Source organism: Pelophylax lessonae (genome assembly GCF_965119305.1).
Source record: "Pelophylax lessonae genome assembly, chromosome: 3".
Lineage (NCBI taxonomy): Eukaryota > Metazoa > Chordata > Amphibia > Anura > Ranidae > Pelophylax > Pelophylax lessonae.
The window spans coordinates 559,905,273-559,931,826 of NC_138770.1; the positions used below are offsets into that span (position 1 = coordinate 559,905,273).

Below are 26,554 nucleotides of genomic sequence, written 5' to 3' on the forward strand. Positions count from 1 at the left end.
TTAATAAAGTGCATGGTGATTCCTAAATGACAGAGAGCACTAGATTTCTTCCTTTTTTCCTTATATATGGATCATTTTCCTTGAGAAGGATCTGAAGGATTTAAAATCCCCATATGGGGAACTGCTTTATCTGACCTGCTGGTGAAATAGGGGTCAGATAGTAAGGTAGAGAGGCTCATCCATAGGGGTGGTGGAGATGAACTTTGCACTTTATGGATTTATGCACTGAAGTATCACCCACTGAGATTTTATGGACTATTTTTTGCACATTATTGTAATATTTTTCATGGTATTTATTAATAATATTTTTATTGCTAGCACCTTCCACTTTTTTGCACCTTATGGACTATTTCTTCACATTGTTTATTAATATTTAATGTGATTATTATTTGATGTGATTATTATTGAACTATTAGCACTTTTTGCCATTTTTTCTGGTGCAGCACTATTTGATATTTTTTTTTTAGGTCAGTAACATTACTGGGTATAAAAAGAGCATCTTAGAGAGTCAGGGTGTCTCAGAAGTAAAGATGGGCAGAGGTTCACCAATCTTTGAAAAGCTGCATGTAAAAATTGCAGAAAAATTTCAGAATAATGTTCCCCAATGTAAAATTGCTTTTACATTGACTTTAAATATATAATCTACAGTAAACCATATCATGAAAACCTTTCCGAGAATCTTGAGATATCCATGTGCTCAAAGGGACAAAGTCTAAATGCAATATTGGATGCCTCTGTTCTTCAGGAACTCAGACGGCACTGGATTAAAAACAGACATGATTCTGTGGTGGGCATCAGGAATACTTCCAAAAAAATCACTGTCTGTGAACAGTTCGCCATGCCATCCAAAAATGCAAGTTAAAGCTTTATAATGCAAAGAAGCCATATCTGAACATGATCCAGAAACGTTGCTGTCTTCTCTGGGCCAAAGTTCATTTAAAATGGTCTGTTGCCAAGTGGAAAAATGTTCTGTGTTCAGACTTATTGAAATTTGACATTCTTTTGGCCAACCATGAATATCGTGTCCTCTGAGCTAAAGAGAAGAACTTTCTGACTTGGTCAGCGCTCTGTTCAAAAGCCTTTATCTCTGATGGTATTATGTTAGTGCATATGGAATGGGCAGCAAAGGCACCATCAATGCTGAAAGCTATAGCCAGGTTTTATCTCCCAAAACTCTAGCAACTGGTGACTCCGACTCTCTAAGATGCTCTTTATGTACCCAGTCATGTTACTGACCTGTTACTAATTTACCTAATTAGTTTCAAAATATTCTTCAATCTTTTTCATGTTAGTACTACATACTGTAGCTGCAGCGATCAAACCTAGGATGTACGGGTATGCCCTAAGGGGTGGAAGTGCTTAAAAATGTTGGAATCCCTTCTGGGTTAATTTACCTGTGTCCCTGCTGGGAAGATATATCCTGTCTGTTTGTCCTGGCAACCATTGTTACTGAATTAGAAAGTGATAGGAAATAAAAATTCTGCAGTTGTCATCAGGATTCAATGCAAGGAAAAATCCTTTCAATGGCTACACCTGTTCTGGATATTTTTCCATTTTTGAGAAAGTTCTTCTAACAGGGTCACCTATTCTGGAATAACTGCCAAAGAAGGAAATTTCCCTAATTTTGGATCTCTTCCTTCTTGCTGTTGTCTCCAAGGGTCTAGGGTGACTGATGCCACATGTTTGCTTTGCATTGTTAGAGAAAATGTAAAGTATCACGGCTGGATAAACAGAGTATGTTTCAGATTTTGTTTTGTAAACCTGTTTAAATAAAGCTGGCTGTGGCTAGTTTTAAAAACTTTCAGCGATTGTGTGTGTTTTACTGTAGCAACTTGGACTAAAGATGGTGGTATCTGCCATGCAACACACCAAATTACATGTGATATGGTCTACTTTAAAAGATATACATTACGTCAGCTCGTTGTTGGTGTATTAAACACAATTCAACAATAAATCTGTAAAAATGAAACACTTTGCCTTTGTCTGCTTTTTCGTTTTTGTTGAACTATTTTTAAGATAAAGTAATTTTGCATATGGTGTCGGGCCTGAAGCAGGAAATGAAGCCTACCCAAACCATGTCTTGCTTTTAAAAAAACAAACAGGTGTTACATTTAAACTACAGTTTGATCTAGCACTGTATCCTTCCCTATCATTTTTCTTTGATGGCTGGAAGTGGCTTTTTCTTGACTGGAGTTCTGCATTAAAAAAAAAAAAAAACTAGATTTATACAGCTGAAGATTGGGAGAGGAACTTTACCTTACCTAGGTAAAACCAAATTTAATCTCTCTACTATTTGTCTAATAATTAAAAAAATAAAATAAAACCTATTGGTCCATTGAAGCCAATTTTGTCTTTGGGCTCATTCACATCAGTGGTGTGAACTGCCTTCATAAGAAACAAGGCCTCTTGTCTTATCTTGCGCTGGACCTGTGATGGGCAAGGCTGCAACACAAATTACTGCATCAGTACACTAGTGTGTTATTAGAACATAATGAAATGTCGTTTGTTGCATTTCATTAAAGTTCTTCGAACACAGTAGTGTATTGATGCAGTAATTTGCTTTGCATGCTTGTCCAAAGAAAACCAAGCACTGCTCTTCAGCACTATTTACTCAGATTACATATCAGCAACCGTGCAATCAGAATGGCTTTCTGTTGTGAACAAGCTCTTCTGCGCTTTGCCATCATGAAACTGCTTTTCTCTTTCGTTCATCGACGGACACAGCGCTCTATAAATCATAACTACTGGGTTATATTGCCACCTCCAGGAGTAGAACTAGGCAGAACAAAAAACACCTGGCTACGCCCATGGGCCGTCCTCAGCTTGAGACGTCCCCAAGGGAGCGATCCTGCTGCTTCCTGGTTTCTTAAACGGATGACTCCTTTGCTAGGCAATAAGAAGAAGAGAGACTGGACTACTTATTGTGAAATTCCATATGGAATTTTTATTACCCAATCCTGGGTTAAAACGGTTTGAAATGCAGATATACAGGATCAAGTGGTTCCAGCATATATGTTCCATGTGGTGTTCCACCGCTGTTCCAGGAACTGTGGGCTAGAGACTTCTCCCGCTGACTTCAGTCTGGAGGAGAGGAGCAGAAAGCCGGCCGGTCACGTGACGGTCGAGCGACGCTCTGAATTCGGGTAAAGCCAGCATTTTTTTTATAGAACACAGTGACAGGAGCACCTAGTATTAGGGGAAAAAGGATTATATAAGGTATTACAAGGTTTTTCAGCAGCAGGAGGGGAGGGGGCAGGCACCTGACACAGCAGCAGAAAGCAGGGAGGGGATGTGGGAGGAGGACAGAGGGAGACAGAGGAGGACAGTGCAGGGCTGTGGCTGATGGAGACACGTACACTGACCAGGTCAGGTCTCAGCAGCCATGATACACCGTGGTCAGTTTACAGAGGGGAGGGTAGAAACTGGCAGGATCAGCCAGGTATTTCAGGTGATACAGGGGGGCAAATTACACAGCACAAGCAGTGTGATGTGCTTTAAAGAAACAGGATCTTTTTTTGGGGGGGTAACAAAGGCTTTAAGGTTACCAACTCCCAGGTATTCATGGTTCTGCACCTTTTTGGTAACCCAAAAATACAAGAAGAGGTAACTTTTTGGGGCTTGTTCTTCCTCATGGGAACTGGGAGGAAGCCATGCAGAAAGACGTGACTCTGCCAGGAACTCGTGGCCTCCCTTGTTTGGGTACTGGAAACTAGAATATGGACCTTTTTATAGAGGGGACTCTCCCTTGCTTAGAGGTATGATACGGGCAGTCTAAGTTGGAATAAACTTAAATAGTGAAGACAATGAACTGTGAAAGACTTTTTTGTTAACTCTGTACTTGCAAGAAACTTTCATAAATATTCTTTAAGTTCCTAATTGCCTGGTCTGAAGTTTCTACAAATAGGTGCGCATGTGGGGCAGGTGTATCAAAAGAACAGGGCTGACATCAGGGGCTGAGCACTGTTAAAGTTTTACAAATGGAGAAAGCCACAAGTGGAATATCTGATTGCCATTGCTTTGAGTAACCAGTAGAGTGTTTGGTGCTTAAGCTGCCACCCAGCGTGTGTACAGTATGACTGAGCTAGGATGGACAGTGCGCTCTGATAGCAAGGGAGTTTCTTAGTGCAAATCCCTCCCTTCCCTAGTGACTGGTGCCCCATACCAGACCTGCGTCGCAGAGCCCCTATGTATCTAGCTGCATGTCACAGGGAAGAACGTATGAGACAATCCTTAGTGGTGTAGAAGCTTAGAAAGAGCTGCCTTAATTCTAGTAGCATGTCAGTTGAAGTGAGCTGACCTCAAAGCTGGTCTGGAGAGCAGGATCCAGGCTCCATAGTATTCTCTCAAAAGTGCTGCACCATGAAAGGAAGTCTATGTACAGTTTAGTCCAGTTAATGTTCCTGTAAAGTGAATGAGACAGGAAGAGTTAATTGTGTCATTAAGTTTGCTCACTTCTAAGTAGGAGTGCCTTCTTAATGCAGATTTCTTTTGATTGTTGCCTCTGCCTGCACTGTTGGGCTTTAGCGAGCAAAGAATCTAGAGTTTCCCTTTAGAGCACCTTAAGCCCTGCCCACACACTGGATCCTTATACATTTTAAGATCTGCTTCAGGTCTCTGCCAGGTTTTTGAGACCCGAGCGAGTCTGTGGCATATCTGGGCATGTACAAGATCCCCCAGAAAGCCAGGTTTTGCGTTTTTATTTTCTTCCAATTTTTGTTGTCAATTAGCGTAGTTAGGTTGATGTTTCTTTTGGCTATGTAGTGGTGGGATCCTCTCATCATGCACATGCAAAAGAGTGTATTGACATGATGTCAAGAAAAGGTGACTGGACTGGTCTACTGCCACTATGGATCCACTGATCCTCACTCTCATAAGCAACACTAGCAGGGGACACGGATTAATGAGTTAGATTAGGAAAAAAGTTACACATTTATTTAAAAAAAACCTACTGAAAGTATGAGCGATGTAGAAAAGAATAACATTTTGCCTGGATATTGACCTTTAACCACTTTACCACTAGAGGATTTTGCTGTCATAACTCTGGGCCACTTTTTGCGATTCGGCGCTGTGCGACTTTAACTGACAATTGCACGGTCGTGCGACGCCGTACCCAAACGAAATTTACGTCCTTTTTTTCCCACAAACAGAGCTTTCTTTTGGTGGTATTTGATTACCTGTGCGATTTTTACTTTTTGCGCTATAAACAGAAAAAGAGCGTTTATTTTGAAAAAATAACAATATTTTTAACATTTTTTTATAAGAAATCCCCCCCCCCCCCCCCCCCCCCCCCAAAAAATGTAAAAATCTATTTTTTTTTTTTAATTTTTGGCCAATTTGTTTTCTGCTACCTATGTTTGGTAAAAAAAAAAATCAGAATAAGCGTATTTTGATTGGTTTGCGCAAAAGTTATTGCGTTTACTAACAAAGGGAAAGATTTATGTCATTTTTGGTGGGGTTTTTTTTGCAGGACTGTGACATTGCGGCGGACAGATCGGACCCTTGACTGACATTTTTGACACTTTTGGGGGTACCAGTGACATTACTGCAGTAATCAGTGCTATATATATATATGCACTGGCAGGGAAGGGGTTAATTTTATTGGAGAGGGAGGGGTTAATGTATGCCTGGTGCTTACTAACGTGTGGGGGGGGAGGTGACTGAGTGACACAAGGACAGATCGAGGGTTCAGCTATGCTGAACCCTGCCTTCTGACCCTGCCTGTCACTTAGGAGATCCGCCCGCTCTGTTTACACAAGCGGGCGGATCTCCAATCTAGATTCCCCGGCGATCGGGGAAGAGCAGTGGCGATCGCCACCGCTCCTCCCCTGGCCCGACTCCCGCTGTGACTGAGTCGGGCCAGAGAGGGGAATGTCTGGTGACGTAGACCTACGTCGCCAGACGATAACGAGCCACTGTGCCGCAGTAGCAGCACAGTGAACAGTGGGGAAGCGGTTAAGTAGAAATCCAGGCAAAACCTAACTGGTCTTTAAAATGTTTCCACCCACCCCCAAACACTTATGCTAACTAACCTGTGTAAGAAAGATGTATATACTTACCTTTTTCAGCCCGCTCCGTTCCTGTCACTTGAAACCCTGTGTCGGCCAGCGGCGGCTGCAGGGGAGAGGAAGAAGCACTCAACAGCAGCTGGTAAAACCTGAAACGGTGTCGTCACTGATAGGCTCTTATAGGCCCATTCCGTTGATGGCACTTAATCCGCTCCCCTGCAGCTGCTGCTGACTGACACAAGGGAGCCAGATCACATGAGCAGACTGGAGAGGGCTATAAATTGGTAAGTATATACACTATATTGTCAAAAGTATTGGGACATCTGCCTTTACACCCACATGAACTTTAATGGCATCCCAGTCTTCGTCCATAGGGTTTAATATTAAGTTGGCCCACCCTTTGCAGCTATAACAGCTTCAACTCTTCTGGGAAGGCCGTCCACAAGGTTTAGGAGTGTGTCTATGGAAATGTTTGACCATTCTTCCAGAAGCTCATTTGTGAGGTCAGACACTAATGTTGGACAAGAAGGCCTAGCTTGCAGTCTCTGCTCTAATTCATCCCAAAGGTGTTCTATCGGGTTGAGGTCAGGACCAGTTACATGTCACAGGTCTCAAAAGGCTACAGGACCATTCACAAAGCGCAGCAAGGAGTCACAACTGGCTCCCCTAGTAAACATGCTGGGGACCCGAAGACCGTTGAGGACAGCGCTGGATCCATGGACAGGTCAGTGTCCTTGTATTAAAGGTCAGCTGCTACAGTATTTGTCTTTTTTTTTCCATACAGACAGAAGATCTTCTTTGATAACTGGCTGAAACAGTTTAGCTGCTAAGTGGTTCTAGAAGGAAGTTTCCCATTAGCAAATTACATTTATCATGTAAAAAATGTGTTCATAGACATCTAGATATTTATTTGTGTTTTATTCTCATACCACTTATGACATTAATCACAGTAGCATCCTCGATTCATCATATTCCATTGCTGCAGATGGCAACCTGTACGAAATGTTGTCAGGCTCCTAAAATGTATTGTGAGGAAAGGTCAAAGACAAATCAGGAGAGTGCAGTTTGTACTTTTTCATTGGCTGTCAGCGTACACAATCAACCTAGCACTTTAGTTACAACAAGCTAACATTAACGACATCAAAAAATACATATTGTTCTTAGCAGGTCTTCCCAAGCATGTGTTTAGAGAACTGTGTCGCAATAACAGCACAGCAGAGAAAGAAGCAGAAAAGGAAAGTAGGAGCCGTTTTATAGCACTAAAGAGACTTGCTGCAATAGTGTTGTTGTAAGATGATGGGTCATATTTCTTCAGAAGTCATTTCAAAGTGTGTTTAACGTGTTTTTTTAAAACATGTTATAATACTGCCACCTGCTGGATGAATAATGAAAATGGAAAAATTGTGAGCGATCTGTAGATCTTTAGGTTTGTTCGGTGAATTGGTATAAATAGCAGTGATGATTTAAAGCAGGGGTCTCCAAACTTTCTTAACAAAGGGCGTGATTACTGTCTTTCAGACTTCAGGGGGGCAGGAGTGTGACCAGCAAGAGTTGAAAATGTCCAAGTATCTTTGGGATTAAACAATGTCTCAGGCTTGGTGGTCAGAGGGAGTAATAAAACGTACATGGCACCTGTGGTCAGTAGGAAAATAAATGGTACCCCATTGTTGGTGTCAGTGGGAGGAATGGTGCCCCATTTATTGGTGTCAGTGGGAGGAATGGTGCCCCATCATTGGTGTCAGTGGGAATAATGGTGCTCCTTCGTTGGTGTCAGTGGGAGGAATGGTGCCCCATCTTTAGTGTCAGCGGGAGGAATGGTGCCCCATCATTGGTGTCAGTGGAAATAATAGTGCCCCGTCGTTGGAGTCAGTGGGAGGAATGGTGTCCCATCGTTGTCAGTGGGAGGAATAGTGCCCTATCCTGGATGTCAATGGGAGGAATAGTGCCCTATCCTGGATGTCAGTGGGAGGAATAGTGCCCCATCATTGGGTGTCAGTGAGGAGGAATAGTGCCCCATTGTTGGGTGTCAGTGGGGAGGAATGGTGCCCCATCATTGGGTGTCAGTGGCTAAGAATTGTGCCTCATCAATGGTGTCAGTAGAAGGAATAGACCCTGAGGGCCGAATAAAGGCAAGCAAAGAGCCACATCTGGCCCACGGCCCCAGTTTGAAGGCCACTGATTTAAAGGCAGTCTGGACAAAACCAGCCCTAAATGTAGTAGCCAGCTCAAAAAAGTTAGGGGATATTCACAATGTGGTATGGATTTCACATCTCTGAATTCAACAGAATGCTATTTTACAGCAAGTCTTTACTACAACAGCCTCATTAGCAGTGCCCTGTGAATACATAATAAAGGAAGCAGTACTGAAGTTTTGGGAATACTGATGTATGAGCCATGCCTGGAAAACGCCTACTAAAATAGCACCAAGCAGTGACAAGCTGTCAGGTACAAGCTTCAGGCCAGTGTCCTCACCAACAGCATTTGTATTTGTATAGGACATGCATGCCCTAATAAGTTACAATGTATTTCCGTTTATGAACCAGAATTCAAAAGAATTAATGATTCTTCTGTGTAGTAGTATTTCCAGAATGCTGTAAAATGACAGAGAATTTAAGCAGAAATATATATATATATATATATATATATATAGCTTCCAATCCATTGTTTATGACCTGTATGAATGACTGCAATTAATGCTTAGCTGTTTCCTGTACTCTAGCTGAAAAGTGTATTCAACATGACAGCCAAAGAGGGAAGGAAGAGAACTATGAGTGCCTTAGTGGTGGTTGGCAATGGCAATGGAGCAGCAGGTGAGTAGTCATGTGTGAATTAGCTCTAAACAGTCCATATTTCTGTAGTAATAGATGATTATTGTATCAGAACTGGACATATCTGATAAGCCTGGTATCAAATGCATGTTAAAAAAGCATTCACCAATGTATTTATTTATATTTTTTTTGTGCTGATGTCACCTAAAGCCTAAGTTGAGCTATAATGACAGACAGAAATATAAGCACAAGGGACATAACTTACAGTTAGTATGGCGTGTCCCTTGTGTTGATTCTTCTTCCAGAAAGAATTTCCTCTGTCCCTGAACCCAGAAAATTATGACGGCGGAGGTTAATAAAGCTAAAGGTTGCCAGGAGCTCTTATCAAGAGAGCTTGACTATGCCTACCTCTTCCTGCCGGATCTGCCATTCATAGAAACTGTACTACAGCTTCTATGGATGACACAGGAATGGTGGATGGGCAGATGATGGCACCACCCCCCTCCATTCATTCTGAGATCCTTTGTCATTCCTAGAAGCTGAAGTACGGTTTCTATTAATTTTTTCTTATAAGTGTTCACATGCTCTCTGCTCTCAGCTGCATGAGGAGAGCTGGGAATGCGGGAGGGGGGGAGGGGGGAAACAGCTGTACACTAATCTTCCCAGTGAATGACTGTGCGGGTCAGCGGTGGTGGAGGGGGGGTGTCAGAACAAGTCTCATCATTGGAGTAGAGTAGGCTGATTTCTCAGCACAGCTAGAGAACCAATTACGCTGTGCTCTCCTGCTTATTGTGGTCAGTTTTTAAAAGGAAAACAGGGGGACTGGAAGGAACAGTGAGGATTTCACACAAAGGAAGCAATACAAAGAGAACAGGATACTTTTTCATACAAATTCATGTTACAGCAGGCACATACAGTGCCTTGCAAAAGTATTCACCCCCTTGACTTTTTACCTATTTTGTTACATTACAGCCTTAAGTTCAATGTTTTGTTAATCTGAATTTTATGTGATGGATCAGAACACCAGGACTGTGGAGTCGAGGAGTCGGAGGAAATTTTGGGTACCTGGAGTCGGAGTCGGCAAACAATGCACCGACTCCGACTCCTACTCCTACTAAATTTAAATTGGAATTTAAAAAAAAAGCAAGTTTAAATGTCCCAATTCACAAAAAGTTATAATTAATGACTTAGTATAAGGAAACTTATAATTGAGGAGGCCAAATGTAAAAAGGAAGAACTGCAGAAAGTACTGAAAGGACGTTTTGTCTTCCTTAAAATGGATGCATGCACACGTCACATAGTCAATTATTTTGATATTAATGTTAGATTTGTGGATAAAAATAACAAAACAATAACACGGACCCTCGGATTAAAGGACACTCAGGCACATCACACCAGTGATTACCTTCAGAAGTTAGTGGAGGGTGTTCTAGAAGATTTTAAAATTACAAAGGAACAGATTTTATGTGTGTGGTGACAGATAACGCTTCTAACATGTTGAGCACAATTTAGAAGATGAACGCAGATGAAGAAAGTAACAGACAGATATTAGAGTTAGAGGAAGACAGCTCTGCAAGTATTGGAGAAAGTTTAGAAACTGAAGAGAATGCTGACATTTTTTTAGACAACTTTGTTGAAGAAGCATTGAAGCTTGCTACTATTCATCATATGCGATGTGCTGTTCATACACTGCAACTTGCCATAAGAGATGGATTAAAAGATCGCCATGCAGCTACACTAATTGGCAAATTACGGCAAGTAACTGTTGCAGCCAGGGCCCCCCAAAACAGATGCAATTTTGAAAAGACGTGCAGGAAAAGGAGCCATTTTGGATCAAACAACTCGCTGGGGAAGCACTTATTTAATGGTGAAGCGTTTGCTTGAACTTAAAGACTTCATAGAAGAAATGGACAATGAAAATCTTGCATTAACTGAAAGCTAGTGGACACAAACAAAAGAGCTGGAGAACCTTCTTTCTCAACCCTTCACTGTCACCAAGAGGTTGCAATGTGACGATCTAACCCCGGGTAAATTCCTCTTGGAATGGAAGAGCCTGTTATATCGCCTGAACAAAAATGGAGGGTTAATAGCTGAGGGCATTGCATCTTCAATGATTTAAAGAGAGAGTCTTTTGCTGGAAAATGAAATCTTGCTAGCGGCTATTTATGTCGACCCAATGAGCCGACTTTTGTTGAACAGTGAAGAACAGACTGCTACTGGGAAAAAGGCCCTCTATGATGTAGCAGTTCGCATGAAGGGATTACGACCTGAAATACCTCCACAGGATGAAGTTCTTTTAAGCAATAGTGGTAACTCAGGATCATCTTCTTCGAAGAATTAGACTTTGATTCCTTCTTAGACAAAATGGAAGTTGCTAAAGGAAAGTGACGTTGCATAAGCGTTACAGAACCAGTACATATCCAAATAAAAAAATTCCAACAGGAGTTTTATAAAGCACTAAATGAAGTTGATAAGTATGATCGCTCATCAAAACTTACTGTTGAAGAAGCCATCCTTGTTTATCCAGAGAGCGTTAGTGATGTGGCCAGAATAGTTACTGCAATGCCACCCACCCAAGTCAGTGTCGAAAGATTAATACATATTAATACAGAGGCGTCGGAAGTACAAAAAGTCAGGGTCAGAACATTTATCTACTGACTCCACAGCCCTGCAGAACACAATAGTCTAAGTTGGTGAAGTGAAATGAGAAAAATGTATACATAAAACTATTTTTATAAATAGAAAACAGAAAATTGGCATGTGCCTATGTATTCACCCCCTTTGTTATGAAGCCCATAAAAAGCTCTGGTGCAACCAATTACCTTCAGAAGTCACATAATTAGTGAAATGATGTCCACCTGTGTGCAATCTAAGTGTCACATGATCTGTCATTACATATACACACCACACCTTTTTTGAAAGGCCCCAGAGGATGCAACACCTAAGCAAGAGGCACCACTAACCAAACACTGCCATGAAGACCAAGGAACTCTCCAAACAAGTAAGGAACAATGTTGTTGAGAAGTACAAGTCAGGGTTAGGTTATAAAAAAAAATATCCAAATCTTTGATGATCCCCAGGAGCACCATCAAATCTATCATAACCAAATGGAAAGAACATGGCACAACAGCAAACCTGCCAAGAGACGGCCACCCACCAAAACTCATGGACGAGGCAAGGAGGGCATTAATCAGAGAGGCAGCACAGAGACCTAAGGTAAACCTGGAGGAGCTGCAGAGTTCCACAGCAGAGACTAGAGTATCTGTACATAGGACGACAAAAAGCCGTATGCTCCACAGAGTTGGGCTTTATGACAGAGTGGCCAGAAGAAAGCCATTACTTTCAGCAAAAAACAAAATGGCACGTTTTGAGTTTGCGAAAAGGCATGTGGGAGACTCCCAAAATGTATGGAGGAAGGCGCTCTGGTCTCATGAGACAAAAATTAAACTTTTCGGGCCATCAAAGAAAACGCTATGTCTATTGCAAACCCAACACATCACATCCCCCAAAGCACACTATCCCCACAGTGAAACACTATGGTGGCAGCATCATGCTGTGGGGATGTTTTTCAGCAGCCGGGACTGGGAAACTGGTCAGAGTTGATGGAAATATGGATGGTGCTAAATACAGGGATATTCTTGAGCAAAACCTGTAGCACTCTGTGCATGATTTGAGGCTAGAACGGAGGTTGACCTTCCAGCAGGACAATGACCCCAAACACACTGCTAAAGCAACACTTGAGTGGTTTAAGGGGAAAAATGTAAATGTGTTGGAATGGCCTAGTCAAAGCCCAGACCACAATTCAATAGAAAATCTGTGGTCAAACTTAATGATCACTGTTCAAAAGCAGAAACCATCCAACTTGAAGGAGCTGGATTTTTTGGTATATTCATTCTCACTAAACTTAGGCTTTACAGAACATTTAAATGTGACTTTATGCAAAACTATTCATCTTCGTTATATGCCCCTTGTATAAGTCCACCCTTCCCCTTAAAATCATTAAATTTGCCGCCATCCATGAATATGTGATTTAACCCCCTCCCTGCACACATGATCTTGCACACCTGTACCACCAACCAGTATTTAATCTTAAAATCCTAAAACTTGTCTGGGTGAACAAACACAGGTGTTATCTTTGTTGCCAAAGCCTATTTTGACACCTAATACAAATGATTGTATTTGGAAAACCTACGAGCCCTGCAGCGCCTTTGAAAAAAGCATGGGGGCCTTTAAGGGTAAGGTGAACGACAAGACAGCACCGCCAGCCCCAACACCCTGCCCGCAGAAGTAATAGCCACCAAAAAAGCCACCTTCTGGGACAACGTAAGCAGGGGAACCTCCTGAAGGCTTTCAACGGGAGGTTTCTGAAGAACTGACAGCACCAAATTGAGGTCCCACAGCAGCAATGGAGACTGCACTGGAGGAACCAAGTGTCGAACTCCCTGGATAAAGGTACACACCAAGGAATGTGTGGACAATGGATGTTGAAAGAAAACCGATCCCTTGATGGTACTCAACGCCAGGCGCTGCTCAAGCCCCCGTTAGAGGAAAGTCAATATCCGAGCCACCGAAAAGGAGCGAGGGTGAACCCCAAGAGACTCACACCACGCAATGTATGTCTTCCAAGTCCGATGGTAGATCTTTCTAGAGGTAGATTTTCTAGCCTTTTACAGCGTAGAAATCACTGATTCAGACAAACCTCTATCCTTCAGCACCTAGCTTTTAACAGCCAAGCCGTTAAAGCCGGCGACTGTAAGCATGATGGAAGATTGACCCTTAGGACAGCAGATCTTCCCTGAGAGGAAGTATCCAAGGAGTATCGGCAACCACCTATATCGGATTGGCGTACCAAGCCCGGCGAAGCCAGTCTGGAGCCACTAGAATGACTGGAATCCCTTCTGCCTCAATCCCGCGCAAGAGTCTTTGACAGAAGTTTGAGAGGGGGAAGGCGTAAATCAGATGATACTCACTCCAAGGAGCCATTAATGTGTCTGTGGCTTCGGCCACAGGATCCCGAGACTGTGCCACAAACCTCTGTACCTTCCTGTTGAGACAAGAGGCCAACAGGTCCACCTCATAAGTACCCCACCAGAGACACAACTGATGAAAAACCTCCAGATGAATTGACCATTCCCCCTGGTCCAACACCTGTCGACTGAGGTAATCCGCTTGCCAATTTTTTGACCCCTGGAATGTGTACAGCAGAGAGGGCTGGAACAAATTGTTCTGCCCACCTTAGAATGACGGCTACTTCCCAAGCCGCAAGGACACTTCTTGTGCCCCTTGGTGATTGACATATGCCACGGTCGTGGCATTGTCTGATTCGGATTCATACCGGACACCCCTGAAGAGGAATTGTTCAATGATCCAGACAAAGTCTGATCACTCTGAGTTCCAGTACATTGATCGGCAGTCTGGACTCTTCCAGAGTCCAGACCCCCTGAGCACTATCTGTGCCGAGGATGCCTTCCCACCCGGACAGGCTGTGGCATCCATGGTGACAACTGTTTAGTACAGGGGGAGAAAGGATTTTCCCTGTTGAAGTGCCAGAGAACGAAGCCACCAGATCAGGGACCCTCTTGTATCCTGGCTCAACAGGATCATATTGTCTAAGAGATTTCGGATTCATGTCCAATGTCACAATTGGGTTATACTGCCCCTTACAGGAGTAGGACACTAGGTAGGAAAAAGCTTGACTACGCCTATGGGGCAGTCCCAGGGGGTATACTCCCACTCTGAGCTATAAGCACTCAGTTTTTTTCTGCCTAGTCAGTAGTAAGGACCTAGTTCCTTGCTGGCATCCCTGGTCCTGGCAATTTTTTTTTAAAAAATCCCCCAAAAATGGGGGGGGGGGGGGTCGTCTTATACGCAGAATATAATATCTCCAAGGTAACCTAAGTATAAGTATTACCTGTAGATGTAATCTCTCAAGACGCTGGCTGTGTGGAAATCCTGTACCGGCATACCGTATGTACCGTAGCTTCAGCTACATACAGTGTACCGCGCTGAGCCAATCAGGGAGAGCAATGTATTCTATTAGTGAATGCAAAGCCTGCACGTATTGGCGGAGTAACATCAGCCCGCCTCTCTGACTCTGCCAATCCGAGCAGGCTTTGCATTCAATAATAGAATACATCGCTCACTGTGATTGGCTCAGCGCGGTACCCTGTATGTAGCCGAAGCTACGGTACATACGGTGTAACGGTACAGGATTCCCACACAGCCCACGTCTTGAGATTACATCTACTGGTAATACTTAGGGTACCTTGGAGATATGAGAGATTACATGTATTACAGTACTAGGGTACGTACCTTGGAGATCTATGAGAAATCTGATGTTTTTCAATGGTGTTGCCTTATACGGCGAGTATAGCCTAAAACCTATGTTTTAACTTGAAAATTAGGGGGGTCGTCTTATACGCCCAGTCGTCTTATACGCCGGAAAATACGGTACTTTCCTATTTACTTCAATGTTATTGCTTCTTAAAATAAAAGAATATCTGCCTTTATATACTTTGTCATACATTCTTGAAAAATGTGTATGTTTGTTGAAAGAGAAATAATATGAAAAAGTAATACAGTAAATCCTTTTGTAAAAAGAAATAATGCTGAAAATCATAAGAATGTTTTATTGGCACATCTGTTGGAAAGAATATTACGTAACTAGCTTTTTTTCACTTTCAACTGATGTGCTTCTTTATATGTTTGCAATGGCCAAGGCTAGCATAATTGTATCAGAGCTTCAGCTTGTGTACTTCGAATGTCCCTTGTACAGTAGAAGGTCACCATAATATGTAGGGTAGCCTACAATACAACCATGGTGTCCCCATAACAGAAAATGTATGTAGAGTTGATGTCTGAATGTCACATGTGCTGACAAGTTAATGGAGAGATGATAAGGTAATGTGTGTGTCTGTACATCCCCTACAGGGATGATACTGCCAAGTAATTGCACACTTTGAAATATTCATTCTAAACTGAAATTTTGTTCAGATTATAGTTTGCATGTAAATGGCATTAGGTTTTTAGGACAAGCCTCTTCCCATATTACCGTATGAATTATTTTAAAAATAAAATCTATCACATCTTTTTTAAAGGTTATGGAAAAAAAACAGGAGCCATGAATAAACTGACTTTGTTGTGATTTTAAAAGTTAAATAAGTGTACTTGGACCTGGCAGTGAAAGGAGTGCAATTTGTAAATGCACGTTTTCAAAGTATTTGAGACTGTTTTTATTTTTTAATTTTTGATAAATAATTGGTGAGTGGTTATAATCCCTGTCTGTTACTGGCTGTATCCCTACTAGGAAGAGTTATGCCCCATACACACGTGCAGATTATCTGCAGACTTTTGTCTGCAGACTTACCTTTTCTATGTAGTGCAAGGGCCTGCCGGATTGCATACAAATTGAAAGTGTTTAGGTTTGACCTCATATTATATGGTTTTGGTAAGTCTGCAGACAAAAGTCTGCAGATAATCTGCACGTGTGTATGGGGCATTACTCTCATTTTTACCAATGACCAGTCAATGGAACTAAGCCCCTTCCACATGTGGTAGAGTCTACCAAGAGTGCACCTGCTCAGCGGGGAATTTGGTCTGTGTCTGCTCTGTTTATGCAGTGCGGACACAAACAAAGCTAGCTTTCCTCTATGGGCGTTCGAATGTAAATGGACCACCTGTCTGTTTATACTCGATTGCTTCCCATCCGCTAGACCAATAGGATTGAGTTGGATGTCGGCAGGTGTAAACAGACACATCCATTTATACCTGCCACTCGATAGAGAATAGTGAGTCTGATCAGGTCTGCCTGAAAAACTGACAGGTGAACCTGATCTGTGCGCTCATGTAAAAGGGGCCTAACCCTGAATGAAAATCACAAAAATAAATATGAGTTGTGACGAGAACAAAAATAGAGGAGCTTTTGCGGATAATTGTTCTGTTGTAGTTTCTGCAGGACCAAAAGTAGGGGGAATTTTTTTTTTTAATGGGATACAGATGGCCAAATATAACCTTGATAGCAGTTTTAAATTGTATCTAAAACCAAAAAATATGATTTCTATTTCGTTCATCTACGGACACAGCGCTCCAAAAAACATTACTAGTGGGTTATATTGCCTCCTCCAGGAGTAGGTCTAGGCCAGGAATGGGCAAACTACGGCCTGGCGGACCTTTTAATCCGGCCTGCGGAGCGCGCAGTGCTCCCCAACCCCCGGGCCGCGGACCGGTACTGTGGATCAAACGGCACCGGGCCACCAGAGGAACTTCGAGCCTGCCCATTGTGTGACAATAGCGAATGAAAATTCGCTATTGTCACACGGATCCTCCTCCTGGCCAATCAGGAAGCGGGTCATCCCACTTCCTGATTGGCCGAAAGGCAAACCCCATGCCGTTGGCCGAGGAGGCGGGAGGACTGAGGACTCGAGAAGCACTGGGGGACTGAAGAGAAGCGCTGCCTGAGGTAAGTGCACTGGTCTCGCGGGGGGGCCTCTAGCATATCTGCATTGAAAGGGGGCACGCTGGCATATCTGCATTGAAAGGGGGCACGCTGGCATGTCTGCATTGAAAGGAGGCCCTCTGGCATATCTGCATTGAAAGGGGGCCCTCTGGCATATCTGCATTGAAAGGGGGCATGCTGGCATATCTGCATTGAAAGGGGGCCCTCTGGCATATCTGCATTGAAAGGGGGCACGCTGGCATATCTGCATTGAAAGGGGGCATGCTGGCATATCTGCATATAAAGGGGGCATGCTGGCATATCTGCATTGAAAGGGGGCACGCTGGCATATCTGCATTGAAAGGGGGCACGCTGGCATATCTGCATTGAAAGGGGGCCCGCTGGCATATCTGCATTGAAAGGGGGCACGCTGGCATATCTGCATTGAAAGGGGGCACGCTGGCATATCTGCATTGAAAGGGGGCATGCTGGCATATCTGCATTGAAAGGGGGCACGCTGGCATATCTGCATTGAAATTCACACATACAAACCCTCCATCTACTCTTGGTCTGGCCCCCGGTTCCAATATATAAACCCATTGCGACCCTCGAGTCAAAAGGTTTTCCCACCCCTGGCCTAGGCAGAACATGAAAACACCCAGCTATGCCCATGGGCCACCCTTAGCTGATATATAACCCCCTCTCTGTTCTAGGTAATCAGTTTTAATCTGTTTACTCAGGAGTAAGGACCTAGGCTCCCGGCTGGGATCTCTGGTCCTAGCAATTTTCTCCTTTCTTACATCTTTTTTTTGTTTTCTCTCGGGAGATCTACAATCAACTGCCGGACTGGGCGATGGGCTGGATAAACTAGATCCAGCCCAGCCAGCGAGCACTTGCAGATTGCAGCTACGCGCTAGGTCGGCCGCGACATAGCCTCACAGACAGAGGCTGGCCTGCAAGTTAAACGTCTCGCAGGGTTGCATACGACCGGGCTTGGGTCTGAGTCGCAGCGGTTCCTTGGCCGACAGCTCCCCTACTTCGGTGGCGAGGAGTTCTGTCTGGAGCGTTATCCGCACCATGGAAGGATAAGTACAGTACCCCCTCTCCCCTTTTGGTGGTTTTCTTTGGGGTGTACGTGGGTAACCTCCAGGGACGGTCAAACCTGCCTGCAGGTTCCATCCTCACTGAGCTGGGCTTCTCTCACTCCCATTCCCCCCTGTCTGGACCTAGAGTCTGGTGGTGGTCCCTCGGCAGAGAATGCAGCAGAGATCCTGGGGTCTCCCCCGCTATCCCCACTCTATAAGGGTCCTTTGATGGTATGTGTCCCGCCCTGTTAGTCTGGAGGGGTCCCAGTGTAGGTAACCCCTAGGTGATGGTGGCCATTTTCCCTTAGTCTGGCTGGTCTCCGGTTGGTGGCCATGTTTGTGTAGCCAGATGATTTCATGGGGGCCATTTTCCCTCAGTCTGGGAGACGCTGGAGACAACTGAAGCCATGTGGGGATGCCGAAGCTCCTCCTCTTTAGTTTCCTCTTGTCTGCCTTGGCAATCTTCTTTCAGCGACCCCAAGCCACGCACTCTTTAGTTTGTACCTTCATTCAGGGGGTTCAAAATATGGCCCCACCTGTAGGGTCTATTTTGCCGCCATGGGATTTGAATTTAGTTCTTTCGGTTCTCCAGAAACCTCCATTTGAGAATATTCGGGAGATTCCCTTGCCTACTTTATCCCACAAGGTGACATTCTGGCACCTTACATAGTTACATAGTGAGGTTAAAAAAAAGACAACAGTCCATCCAGTTCAACCTATGATGTGTGTGTGTGTGTTTGCTTTTAACCGTACATTGTATACCCCTGTATGTTGTGGTCTCTAAGGTGACCATCTAAAAGTTTTTTGAAACTATCAATGCTCCCTGCTGATACGACTGCTTGTGGAAGAGAATTCCACATCCTTACCGCTCTTACAGTGAAGAACCCCTTACGCATTTTAAGGTTAAACCGCCTTTCCTCTAGTTTTAGTGAGTGGCCACGCGTCTTATTGTATTCCCTTACTCTGAATAGTTTGTTCCTTATGCCAGGGTCGCCAGTACAGTATTTGTACATTGATATCATATCCCCCCTCAATCTTCTCTTCTCCAGAGAGAATAGGTTCAGTGCTTGTAGCCTTTCCTCATAGCGGATGTCCTCCATTCCCCTAATTATTTTTGTTGCCCTTCTCTGGACTCTTTCCAATTCCAGCACATCCTTCCTGAGGACCGGTGCCCAGAACTGGACAGCATACTCCAGATGTGGCCGGACCAGAGTCTTGTAAAGTGGAAGAATAATCTCTTTATTTCTGGAGTGAATCCCCTTTTTTATACATCCCAGTATTCTGTTGGCTTTACTTGCAGCGGCTTGGCATTGCATGCCACTGCCAAGCCTGTTGTCTACCAGTACCCCCAAGTCTTTTTCCATCTTAGACTCACCCAGAGGTTCCCCCCCTAGTGAGTAGCTTGCTTTCTGGTTTTTGGCCCCCAAGTGCATTACTTTACATTTTTCAACATTAAACCTCATCTGCCATGTAGTTGCCCACCCCGTTATTTTGTTCAGGTCTGCTTGCAAGGTTTCCACATCCTGCATAGAAGATATTGGCATGCCTAGTTTAGTATCATCTGCAAATACCGAGATTGTACTAGATATCCCATCCTCTAGATCATTTATGAATAAATTAAACAGGATTGGTCCCAGGACCGAACCCTGGGGGACCCCACTTTCCACACCCGCCCAATCCGAGTACTCCCCATTAATCATCACCCTCTGGACTCTCCCCTGGAGCCAGTTCTCTATCCAGGTACTCACCTTATGGTCCATACCTACCTTCCTTAGTTTGTACAGTAAGCGTTTGTGGGGAACGGTGTCAAAGGCCTTTGCAAAGTCCAGATACACCACATCCACAGGCTTACCTTTATCTAGGTGGCAGCTCACTTCATCGTAGAAGGTTAATAGATTGGTTTGGCAAGAATGATTTTTCATAAATCCATGCTGATTGCTACTAATAATAGTTTTCATTACTAAAGTCTTGTATATGGTCCCTTAATATCCCCTCCAAAATCTTGCAGACTACAGATGTTAGGCTGACCGACCTATAGTTCCCCGGGATACACCTCGGCCCCTTTTTAAATATTGGTACCACGTTGGCTTTTTTCCAATCAGCTGGCACCATACCTGTCTGTAAACTATCCTTAAAGATCAAGAATAAGGGTCTGGCAATCACCTGGCTGAGCTCTTTAAGAACCCTCGGTTGCAAGCCATCCGGTCCCGGTGATTTATTTATGTTAAGTTTCTCTAGTTTAGTTCTAAGTCTATCTTCTGTTAGCCATGGCGGCACTTCCTGAGGTGTGTTGTTTAGTTCGGCCTTACAAGCTAGGTTCGTGTAGCCCCCCGATTCTTTTGTGAAGACTGAAGAGAAGAAATGATTTAACACTTCCGCCTTTTCTTTGTCCTCAGTGGCCATATTACCTTTGTCATCTTTTATGGGGCCAATGTGTACTGGCCTCGCTTTCTTACTGTTTATATACTTAAAGAACTTCTTGGGGTTCTTTTTGCTCTCCTCCGCTATATGTCTCTCGTGTTCTATTTTAGCCGCCCTGATTTCGCCTTTACATTTCTTATTACACTCTTTGTAATGATTAAATGCTGCCAATGACCCCTCAGTCTTGTATTTTTTGAAGGCCTTTTCTTTAGCACTAATATGCATTTTTATGTTGGTGTTTAGCCACCCAGGGTTTAATTTTGCTCTTTTAAATTTATTTCCCTTTGGAATGCACTGGTCAATCCCCTTGTTAAGTATGCTCTTGAAGCACTCCCATTTTTCCTCCGTGTTCTTTGTTCCCAGGGTTCTATCCCAATTGATATTTTCTAGCAGCGAGCGCAGTTTTGGGAAATTGGCTCTTTTGAAATTCAGCGTCCTTATATTACCCCTCTGCTTCCTATAATTGTAATTAATACTGAAACTTATTGACCTATGGTCACTGTTTCCTAAGTTGTCCCGTATTTCTATATCCGTGATCAGGTCTGTATTGTTGGTAATCAGTGGGTCAAGTACTGCATCTTTCCTCGTCGGTGCATTCACCATCTGACCCATGAAATTGTCCTGCAAAACATTTAGGAACTGCCTAGCCTTGGCTGAGTGTGCGGTTCCTTCTGCCCAGTCTATATCTGGATAATTAAAGTCCCCCATTATAATGACATTTCCCATCCTTGCTGCCAATCCTATCTGTAAAATGAGGTCCGCCTCCCCCTCCTCCCTCAGGTTGGGGGGCCTATAGCATAGGCCCAATATTACCTTCCCCAGAAGGTGACATTCTTGGTGGCTATAACCTCGGCCTGCAGGGTATCGGAATTGGTGGCATTATCCTGTCGCAGTTCCTATTTAGTGGTCCATAGGGATAAAGTGGCTTTTTGTGGTTACGGGCGGACCAAGAAAAGGGCTGGCTGCTTCTTTGTCTGCCATCTCCAGATGAACCAGACAGACGGTGACTCAGGCCTATTCCATTAAAGGTCAGATTCCACCTTTCCCTGCCACGGCGCATTCTACTCGGGTGGTGAGTGCTTCTTGGGCCTTCTGTCATCAGGCTTCAATATCGCTAATTTGCAATGCGCCACTTGGTTGTCCGCGCATACCTTTACAAAATTCTATAGGGTAGATACTTTGACATCTGCGGATGCTTCTTTTGGCCACAAAGTTTTGTAGGCTGCTTTTTAAGAGGGGCTGTTCCCTCTTGAGGTTTTTTTTTTTTATTTCTTTATTTTTCAGACAGGCTCCTGTGACCTGGTTAAGGGCTCTTAAGTTTAGCCTTTGGTTATTTGTCCCATCCCTCATTTTCCTTTTCGTCCTGCTTTTGGACGTCCCACTAGTTATTATTTATGGAGCGCTGTGTCCGTCGATGAGTGAAAGTAAAAATGGGATTTTTGTACTTCCCGTAAAATCCATTTCTCGGAGTTCATAGACGGAAACAGCACCCACCCCTCTATGGAGTTCTGATACTTCTAATACTGCTTGCTACTAAACAGATTACCTAGAGCAGAGAGGGGGGTTATATACCAGCTGAGGAAGGCCCATGGGCGTAGCCAGGTGTTTTTTTTTTCTGCTTAGTCCTACTCCTGGAGGAGGCAATATAACCCACTAGTTATGATTTATGGAGCAATGTGTCCATCGATGAACTCAGAGAAATGAATTTTACAGTAAGTACAAACATCCTATTATTTCAACCTACCAGTCCTTAGATGAGGCAACTGCATTGTTTTTTCTGGATTTTTTTTCAGTTATTTTCACCTGGTGAACCTGCTAATTACACAGTTCCTGTTGTAGAGTGACTATGCTCGCTACTGCACTGTATCTGTGGAGGGAGCCATGATTGTCATCCAGGCTGGAGTTAAAACATGGCTTATCCTTCTTTTTTTTTTTTTTTAAAAAGGAGCTGGGGGATTAGTAGATTTAACCACCTACGGACCAGAAGCGTACGGCACTGCATAATTTAACTGAAAATTGCGCGGTCGTGCAACACTATACCCAAATAAAATTTTTCCCCACAAATAGAGCTTTCTTTTGGTGGTATTTGATCAATGTGCAATATTTATTCTTTTCGCTACAAACAAAACAAGAGCGAAAATTCTGATAAAAAAAATAATAAAAATTTTTACTTTCTGGCATAAAACCTTATCAATAAAAAAATGTAAAAATCAAATTTTTTCATTATTTTGGCCAGTATGTATGCTGCTACATATTTTTGGTAAAAAAAAAATCCTAATAAGTGCATATTGATTGGTTTGCCCAAAAGTTATCGCGTCTACAAACTAGGGGAAAGATTTTTGTCATTTTTATTTTTTTTTATTTTTTTTACTAGTAATCAGCGACAATCAGCGATTTTTAGCGGGACTGCGACATTGTAGCGGACAGATCAGACACCTAACTGACATTTGACACTGTCCATGTGACCACGTGACCTCCGAGATCGTATGCCGGACAGAGCAGTATCACCCCGGTGTCACTTACGGCAAGTGGGTGAGAGGCGGTATCGGGTGGGTGGGAGATGGAGCGTCTGAGGGATGGAGCGGTATTGAGTAGATGCCGAACGGAACGGTATCACCCGGGTATCACTTACGGCAAGTGGGTGAGAGATGCAGATCTGCTCATTTGGAATTGCTCATATCTTTTCTACATATGTGAGTGGCATATTCAATAACATTTCTAAATGGAATTATGCTATGTGACATTATTTTACCCTTACATGAGCAATATTTGGAACATTGGTAATATCGGTCATTCCGGGGCCGATACCGATATATCAGCAAAAGTGAATATCGGCCCTCCGATAATCCGCTTTGCCGATAATCGTTCGATCCCTACACAGGACCCCTGTGTTCATCACTGACAGAACAGCAGACTGCCGTGTTTACATCGGCAGACCGCCGTTCTGTCTTCACGGGGAGCGATCGCGGTTTGCCTGCGCTCCCCACTAGCTGTCTCATGAAGCGACGTACAGGTACTTCGTTTCATGGGACAGAGCCGACCTGCCGCCGCGTTAAGTATGGCGGCTGGTCGGTAAGTGGTTAAGAAGGAAGATAACATAGTTTATACTTTCAGTTAAGCTCACAGGAAATGACAAGGGCATTGCATTTTTGGCAAGTTTAACAGGTATTATCTACTTGTATTTGCTAAAATAAGTTCTAAGCCTAAAATGAAAAACAATGCGGCTACCACATTTAAGGACTGGGAAGCTGCATTATGGTATTTCTTTTCTTTGTTGGGTCTAAATATCCTGTAACTATTCTCTACGCTATTCAAAATGGAAAATAAGAGCTTTGGCTTTAGATGCACTTTGTTACTCTTCTCTGCTCTAGTAGAATACAGTATGTCATCTATAGAATTTGATTACAGGAAAATAAACATCAAACAATGCCATTTGCTTTGTTTCCTCACCAGCAGCATCTTCATGTAAGGAAGCGTTACAAACCATGGCTTCACAATTGTATATACAGTTGTAATTGTATATTTATATAATCCCTTCATTTATAGACCAAACAACCACCTGAAAATCAGGAGAACATTAACCACTTGCCGACTGCGGTGGTCAGCCCCTCACAGGCAAAGTGACGTAAATATACGTCACTAGCCTGTGAGGCTCTGGGGAGCGAGCGGTTGCCGCCGGCGGCACGCTCCCGCGCGGTCACGGACCCCCCCGCGCGTGTGACCGGCGGACCCGATGTCCGCCGCTCACTCTGCGATCGGCGGGGGAGAGGGAGAAAGTCAGGCAGCTTGTGTAAACAAGCTGCCTGTCATTCTCCCCTGTGTAGAGACACCGATCATACGGTTCTACTATGTAGGACCGTTGATCAGTGTAACTACAGCTCAACAGACAGCCAATCACAGTTAGAATCACGCCCCTAGGGACACACACAGCCCCTCCCTCTCAAATAAAGTTAACCCCTTCACTGCCAGTGTATTTTTACAGTAACAGTGCATATATATATATAGCACTGATTACTGTAGAAATGTCACTGGTAACCCCAAAAGTGTCAAAAATGTCAGTCAAGGGTCCGATCTGTCCGCCGCAATGTCGCAGTACCGTAAAAAAAATCGCAGATCGCCGCCATTACGCGTTAAAAAAAACAACAAAAATGACAAAAATCTTTCCCTTTGTTAGTAAACGCAATAACTTTTGCGCAAACCAATCAAAATATGCTTTTTGCGATTTTTTTTTTTTACCAAACATAGGTAGCATAAAACAAATTGGCCGAAAATGTTAAAAAATTTTGATTTTTACTTTTTTTTTGGGGGGGAATTTCATATAAAAAGAATGTGAAAAATATTGTTTTTTTTTTTTTTGCAAAATTGACGCTCTTTTTTTGTTTATAGCGCGTGATCAAAAAATCGCACAGGTGATCAAATACCACCAAAAGAAAGCTCTGTTTGTGGGAAAAAAAGGACGTCAAATTCGTTTAGGTACAGCATCGCACGACCGCGCAATTGTCCGTTAAAATCACGCAGTGCCGAATCGCAAAATACCCCCTGGTCAGGAAGGGGGTAAAATCTTCCGGGGCTTAAGTGGTTAATCAATAATTAATATACTGTATGCTTCTGGATCAGCATTGTAAATAACGGAAAATGCATATTGGCAGGAAGCATTTTATAAGGGACAGGGAGGTGGTTACATGATCTCATGTATAGTTAAAATATTTTTCACAATATAATTTTTTTTTTTCACAATAACGGAAAATTTATATCAATACTTACCGTAATTTTCCTTTCCTGATGGACTCCATGGCAGCACACGTATGGGTAGGCTCTGCCTCCTCTCCTACCCTATAGGACCCCACTCCTATAAATCTTTGCTCCATACCAGGAGCCGTGTTCCATAACTAGAACTACTCCAGCAGATGGGAGGGGACTCCTGCTGCCATGGAGTCCATCAGGAAAGGAAAATTACGGTAAGTATTGATATAAATTTTCCGTTTTCCTGACAGACTCCATGGCAGCACACGTATGGGAAATAACTAGCCATACACACCCGGGCGGGTAACTGCTGGTTTAACAGAAAAAGGTTTAATTTGCACCGTCAACAGACAAGACTTTTAAACCAAAGTTGACCGAAGATAAAGAAGCCGGTACAACACAGTAATGCGACATAAAGGTATGAATTGATGACCAAGTAGCCGCTCTGCAAATCACGTCAGGAGCTACATGAAGAGAAGCTGCCCACGACGTAGAGATCCCTCTAGTGGAATGAGCTGTCACCACCTCTGGAGGAGCCAGTCCCTTGGCTTTATATGCCCACTGGATGGTCTGAACTATCCAACTTGCTATAGATCTTGAGGAAGCTTGTTTGCCCTTGTTTTTTCCACAGATGAGGACAAAAAGATGGTCTGACTGGCGGAAAGGAGCTGTAGTCTCCAGATATAGCCGAAGAGTTTCCCCCACGTCCAAAGCATGGACAGAATTTTCATCTTGAGATTTGAACGTGGGTAGGACAATTTCCTGGTTGACATGGAATACCGACATTACTTTCGGATTGGAGCCAAGCATCGGAACCAATACTACCCGATCAGGGAAAAACTTAAGGAATGGTTCCTTGTAACCCAAGGCACCGAGTTCAGAAACCCGTTTGGCCGAAGTAATAGCCACCAGAAAGGCTGTTTTCATGGAGATGTTTTTAAGGAAGAATGGATCCTTCTGATTCAAGGTGAGTGAGGAAAGAAACTCCAAGACCGTAGGAAGATCCCACTTAGGGAACCTGGGCTTTCTAGGAGGTCTTAACCTAGTAGCGCCTCTGAAGAACTGGCGAACCAGGGAGTGTTTCGCCCATGCAGTCCC

The 26,554-nt window shown here is 43.5% G+C and overlaps 1 protein-coding gene across 1 annotated transcript in view; it reads left to right on the top strand.

Annotated features, from left to right (window-relative positions):
* Positions 1 to 26,554, top strand: part of MRPS5 (mitochondrial ribosomal protein S5) — a 297,159-nt gene that overhangs the window by 214,293 nt on the left and 56,312 nt on the right. Inside the window, exon 6 of the mRNA XM_082251224.1 lies at positions 8,725 to 8,815. Coding sequence (XP_082107350.1) covers positions 8,725 to 8,815 — 91 coding nt within the window. The remainder of the gene's footprint in view (positions 1 to 8,724; positions 8,816 to 26,554) is intronic.